The sequence below is a fragment of the Anarrhichthys ocellatus genome, unplaced genomic scaffold, assembly GCF_004355925.1.
Source record: "Anarrhichthys ocellatus isolate YVR2014 unplaced genomic scaffold, GSC_Weel_1.0 scaffold148, whole genome shotgun sequence".
NCBI lineage: Eukaryota > Metazoa > Chordata > Actinopteri > Perciformes > Anarhichadidae > Anarrhichthys > Anarrhichthys ocellatus.
In genome coordinates this window covers 131,269-137,471 of record NW_022280178.1, presented here as the reverse complement: position 1 = coordinate 137,471, position 6,203 = coordinate 131,269, and the positions used below count along the sequence as shown (strand labels likewise).

The window sequence follows — 6,203 nt, the reverse complement described above, 5'->3', positions numbered from 1 at the left end:
GGGGGGGGGGGGGGGAATAGTGAAAAACAGTACTTGTAATCTCATTTAAACGGTCACATTTGAAGTTACGAACACACAAAACCAGCCGTCTGCAAAAAACATACTGATCTATGCCAATCTCTCTCTCTCACTCACACTCACACACACACACACACACACACACACACACACACACACACACCTGATGCTGATTGACGTGGCTAGCAGGAAGGTCGATATACACTGCGTCTTTGTCGTACACGACCCCCCCGACGCCAGCCATGGGTGCGTAGAGCAGACGCTCCTTCTCGTTCAGCGCTCTCTTCTTCTGAGCGCCTGGCAGGGCGCACGGGTCCGGCAGGAAGTTCACGTCCGCCACCTGAAAGTCTCCTACGCCTGCAGAGAGCGACCACGGAAAAACATGTTACTGGAAACGTTTCATTAGTGCTACTCGGGAGCGTTTCCTGCTTTACACGGCATTGGTGTCCGGTGCAGAAGAGGCGTTGGTGGTTAAGTAGCTCTGTGCTTATGGACCTGGGATGTGGACCTGGCCTTTGTTTTTCAAATGTGTCCCTCGCAGGTAGCCATAGAGCGACACTGTCCGGTCACACTTGGGGTCTGTCCTCAGCCTCTCCGGGTCAGTTAAGTCCTCCATACTGTTGGAATGAATAGAGGACAACCTATCGGTTACACAGTTACTGCTCCTTCACTATTAACGACGGCTCCGTTGCATTGAGCTGTGACAGTAACGTCCACAGCAACAACCATAACTATGAACAGATGTCGGGATCACTTTCAAAACCATTTGAACAATGAAAACACCGACAGACAATCAAAAATCCAGCCGAGTATACAGAGCGCCACCACGTTCAACGCAGCAGCGGACTTTGCGGAGAGACTCAACTGTGATCAATAATCAATTATTAATCTGGGTCAGATTATCCATATCGGCCCTGTGCACCAGCGTGTTCGCCGTGCTGAGAGGCACCAACATAAAACAACATGAAAATTCGTATTTATGTCAGATGCAACATTTAGAAAGCACTTGATTTATCTTTTATTTATCACTATTCTTATTAATAAGAATAGGAAGAATGAGAAAACAGTTAAGAAAGTGTGCGTCTTTCAACACCACGGAGGCCAAGAGAGAGAGAGAGAATATAATACAGTAAAATATGTTCAAAGACTATTTTACTAATCAAAGAAATGCACCTGTGGACTCCTGAGTGCTACGGTTTATACAGTAGTTCACGGTTTGAATTTTGTTTTACAAAGAAACCAAAGAACTGATCACTATTCTCATGTACATGTGGGTGATCTGAATGACATGTGTGGTGTGTATTAGTAGCAATGACCACATGCACTTCTTATATGCAGTCTATGGTCTGTGGGCAGATTCTGTCACCGCGATGGTCACAACTATGCAAGATGCAGTTACAGAACTTTACCCGTGTGTGTGAGGTCAGATGAAGGTTGAGTTACACGATGGGTGTGATCCGAGCAATAAGTCATGAAGTCATTCCAGTGATGCTAGATGCAGACCCGTCCCACAATAGACCTGTGTTTAAGTCCACAATGACGCCAGTCAGCTGACTCTGTTTAGCTTTCTGTACTTTTGTTGTTCTACACTCTCAGTGAGCAGAGACGGCTTGTTCATGTACGTAGGGCGTAAACATTAGAGGCAAACATGTTAGTATGAAATCAAGACTAAACTACATTGATCTGGTACATTTGATAGAGTCTGCTGCTGACTGATGTTTTAATGTTACATTTAAATGCACATTAGTAAATCCATACACAGGTGCACTATTAACCTCACCAATAACACACCATGTGTAGAAGCTGTCCATGAGCTTCTCCATCACATCGTAGTACAGATTAGATGTGATGTGTAAAATCATATGTCATACATCTGTCATTAAAGTGAGCCGTGTCAGGTAGACTCACCGGTCGACCAGCACATACGGGTGGGAGGTCTGCCACACCAGAGGACGGAACTTCATGACCGAGATGAAGCGGCCGAGGTTCTTCACCTCCTGAGTCTGATATTCACCGTACACCACACCAGACAGATAGAACAGCTTGGCGCCCTGTCGGGGTTCAAAGACACGCAGTCACACCGTCACAGTGAGTTCAAGTTATGGCTTTAATGTGCAAGACTCTGCGTGTGAGCGATGGGGGCATTTGGAGCAGCGGAGGTGTGATTAAGTTGTGTTTACCTGATACACCTCCGTCCAGAAGCGATGCTTGAGGATCTTCTTGGTCTTCCTCTGCACCTTGTTGTTCTTGAAGGAGTCCAGGTGAGTCAGCACGCCCATGATGCGAGGGAAGCCGTGCACCTGGCAGATGTTGAGGAACTCAAAAGTCTCCATCTCGAAGCCAAAGCTGGCGTCGATCAGCATCAACACCTGGAAGGAGAAAACAACGCGTTTAATTCAACTTCATGACATGATTCAGCCTTCTGGACTCTTCTCTAATCTATATCTACATGTATTATATCAACGGATTATTAGTCCGTCAGCTAAGTGACTTTCCTCTTTTCATGTACTGTTAACAAGTGGGTTAAAGAATGGGATTACTGACAACACAGTGTGTAGAGTTGATTATATAACAATGTGCATAAGTGTGTTTATATTCTGCGATACTGCTTCACCTCTCACTGCTATGGAAACGTTTCAGGGCCATACATAAGAACAAATGAATCTTTTTGCATTTTGAGATGTCGAGAATAAACATTGAATTTTAGTACATATACTGACATTATCTCGACTTTATTCTCCAAAATACAATTTAAAAAGAAGATCTTCCTCTGCTCATTCCCCCTAATACATCTAAATCAAGCCTTCAGACATTTATTAAATGGGTTTTTGTCTTGTGTATTGAGAAACTCACCAGGTCGGCGACTTTTGCGAGGTCGATCATTGTGTTGATGTCATTGCTGCACTCCATGAAAGTGAGGCGGCGCTTTTTTCCTAAAGAATCCAAAAAGTAGACTAATGGTGAACAGATGGCCATAGAAACATTTAATAAAATCAACCCATTGAGCACTCCAGCAGTAAAACGGAACACATGATTATTTATTTTTGAGTCATGAATGTTAAGCAAACGGACACAACAGCCACTTGAATCAAAGAAGGTCAATGCTTTCTGTGGAAACTGCGAGAGGGAACATGTGAACTTTCTTAAGGGATAGTTCACATGTTTGGAAGTGGGCTTGTATGAGCTACTTCTCCACAGTCAGTGTGTTACTACAGGAGATGGAGTTTGGTGGAACAGACAGGAGTACCAGCACAGGAGCAAAGCAACGTACTGCTGTCGCCTAAAACAAGATGTAATATTGCTATAGTTAGAATATCTTTACAGGTTTACTTTGCGTCAGACAGACGCTTCGGACGGGAAACTGAAGCCATTGTATCATCTATGCTCTCCTCACAGAACACAGGAGCTGCTGGTTGACTGCGGCCTTGGTGGGTTCGTTTGCTGGCGTTATTGTGCGACTCTGGTTCGTTACAATTCACCAAAGTCAAACAATAACACAAACAAACTATCCGATCGAGGCAGCCAGCCTGGTGGCTTTGAAGAGAGCATAAATAACAGCTTCAGCTCCCCGTCACAAACAGGCTGTCTGATGGAAGTACCTCATGCAAGCCTGCTTCAAAACACCTGAACTATCCCTCGAACAGCAGCGCTCGATTGAAGTCGACCATATCTACAGAAGACATCAGTGGCCAGACTTACCAGAGACGATGGTTACAGGTCCAGTTATGTCCCCAAGCTTCTGTCGGGTGAAATTTTTGATCAGGCAGCGGATCAGGGTGCTTTTTCCCACTTTGGGAGGCCCGACTACTACAATCACAACTGGAGGGGGTTCCAAGGGAGTCCGGTCTACATGGGGGACGTGATGTTTTTTGGTCTTTATGTCCTGGGACCTAAAAGAAAAAAAAATCCCACGAAGAAGAGTTTGTTTATTCCAACTATTGCAATTTACTTAATTATCAGTTATTCCTACTTTCAATTAATTATGTCAAATCGGTGTCCCTTATTAGAAGAGAGTATGAAGAACAATAGAATTGACTCTCAGGGGACAGACGTGTGCAGCAGCACTGACCTGTGGAACGTCTTGGCCATGCGGACGGCGGACTGCACCGCGAACGCTTTGGGGTTGCGTTTGCGTGCATCCTCTTCCGTGGAGCCTCCCTGCTTCTTGAGCTTCTTCCTCTCGGCCTTCGGCCCGCTGTGCTTCTGCTGATGCCGCTTCTGTTCCTTCACTTTCCCGTCCATCCTGTCCACTGGACAAAGAATAAAAGAAATGATGTGTCACTGTGATGGAGTTTGGTACGTTTCAAGTTGATTTATTATACAAGAGACATGAACAAGATAGAAATAATCTCACTGAATCCCGTGTTTTCTGTAATGCTGGCGCAGAAATGATTTATTTTATAAATGCTTTTACATTGAAAACTTTGTTGAACATGTATTTGATATGTTACGTGGGACGAAGATTAATTCAGCAGAAAAGAGATGTTCTTCATTTTGGGAAATTTATCTGAAAATAAGCAGTGTCTGTATTTTTAAATCGTCTCATCTTATCTTGTTAAATACCCATAAATGCTAATGGTCTTAAAAAAGGAAACCCAATATTCACTGTATGCTGAAACATCTACAATGCCATAAAAACATATTTATAAATCAAATAAGTAAGTACCCCCTTTCCTCTTCTTCGTCTTTTCTTGTTACTATTTGTTTCCCTCGTGTATTCATATCCTTTATGAAGATTGAAATAAACAAGAACCGTTAATAAAGCCATGCACATTATCACATGAATGAACCCACCAAGAACCACGCTGCTTCCGTGTCATCTTTATCTGAACAGAGAGAAGACACGGCTGTGTGTCTGGACTACGTAGTACAGTGGGTTTGTTACGATGTAGGGACACACTGTAGTCTATAAGTCAGTGTGCATAGACGCGCGAGGGACCGTCAGGAACACGAGCTAATGTAACAGTCTGCATATAACGTTAACTTCCGGTCTGTTTCTGTGCCTGTAGCGACAGAAAGCTAGCGACACACACACGTTAAATGTTCTGGGGAGAAAAAAAGAAATGAGTAGCAATACCTGAAGATAAACCTGCTGTAGTCTGGTCCGAGTCTGCTTTCTTCAGTTCTCACATGTGTACTGTAACCTACGACCCGGAAGTGCACGGAAGCGTCACCTCGTAGTAAAACGAATGGAAACACATTTGTAAAAGGTTCCGCACAGTGAGGAACAAGCACGCGACAAACCCTGGACAATGGCGCCCTCTGCAGGCTGGCCTGAGACTAACAAGTCCTTCACGATGTAGGAATAAAAAAACAATTTGACAAGAAGACCAACAGAGGGGAGCAATGCCATGTCTTTTAATATAATTTTTGTTTTCAAAGTGGAAGAACATGAGAGGTTTCCACAGAGTGGATGCCATTCATGTAATTAACCGTTCAACTGATATGGTTGTTGTTGGCTTATTTTGGTGAAAGAAAAGTTACAACCCTCTTGAATATCTTGCATATAGACTAACTAAAATTAAACTGTGCCATCTGTTTGTTCCTGATGAGAAAATAAAAATAAATGTAGACAAAGATGAGACGAAGAGATGAAAGAAGTGCTGAAGAACTGTTGAACTGAAGAGCAATAGAAACATGTAAAAGAGGAAGAGAATTAAAAAGAATCCTAAAAAAAAGAGAAGAGGTGAAAGGAGCGAAGGGATGAGAAAAACAGATACGTTCTTTAGGGAAAGCTCCTTGTGTGAACGTCTGATGTTTGGTGGTCAGCTGGTTGGCAGGCCTTCACAGGCACTGTGTGCCAGAGCAAAGGTAATACATCTGACAAGCCCTCAGAGCTCCACAGCCACAAATCCAGTGTTTCCTTCCCTTCTAAGTTTCTCTTTACACTCCGGCCTTAAAATTCTAGCTTCATTTCTGACAACTGGGCACTGGTAAGCTCCAATATCCTGGGAGAGTAGACAGCAGAGTTACAACAAACATGAAGTCGTGTCCCACGCAGCATCACAGATTCATTTGAGTTATTCTATATTTGAGTGCATCCAAACATTTATTTCACACACAGTGACAGCACACAACTGGCTTTCGTCAGTTTTACCAGAGCTGCAGGGAAGATTTCATACCACTTGATGGTGCCAGTAGACAAAGTACATCCCTGAGCAGCTCTATGGACGGGATGGATTCAG

General features: G+C 43.7%; 1 protein-coding gene across 1 annotated transcript in view; it reads right to left on the bottom strand.

Moving 5' to 3' along the window:
* Positions 1-5,182, bottom strand: part of bms1 (BMS1 ribosome biogenesis factor) — an 18,061-nt gene extending 12,879 nt beyond the window's left edge. Inside the window, exons 1-8 of the mRNA XM_031877778.1 lie at positions 5,096-5,182; positions 4,088-4,268; positions 3,718-3,908; positions 2,872-2,951; positions 2,199-2,387; positions 1,927-2,069; positions 514-635; positions 149-375 (exon numbers count right to left, since the gene is read on the bottom strand). Coding sequence (XP_031733638.1) covers positions 149-375; positions 514-635; positions 1,927-2,069; positions 2,199-2,387; positions 2,872-2,951; positions 3,718-3,908; positions 4,088-4,260 — 1,125 coding nt within the window. The 5' untranslated portion in view covers positions 4,261-4,268; positions 5,096-5,182. The remainder of the gene's footprint in view (positions 1-148; positions 376-513; positions 636-1,926; positions 2,070-2,198; positions 2,388-2,871; positions 2,952-3,717; positions 3,909-4,087; positions 4,269-5,095) is intronic.
* Between the last annotated feature and the right edge of the window lie 1,021 nt (positions 5,183-6,203).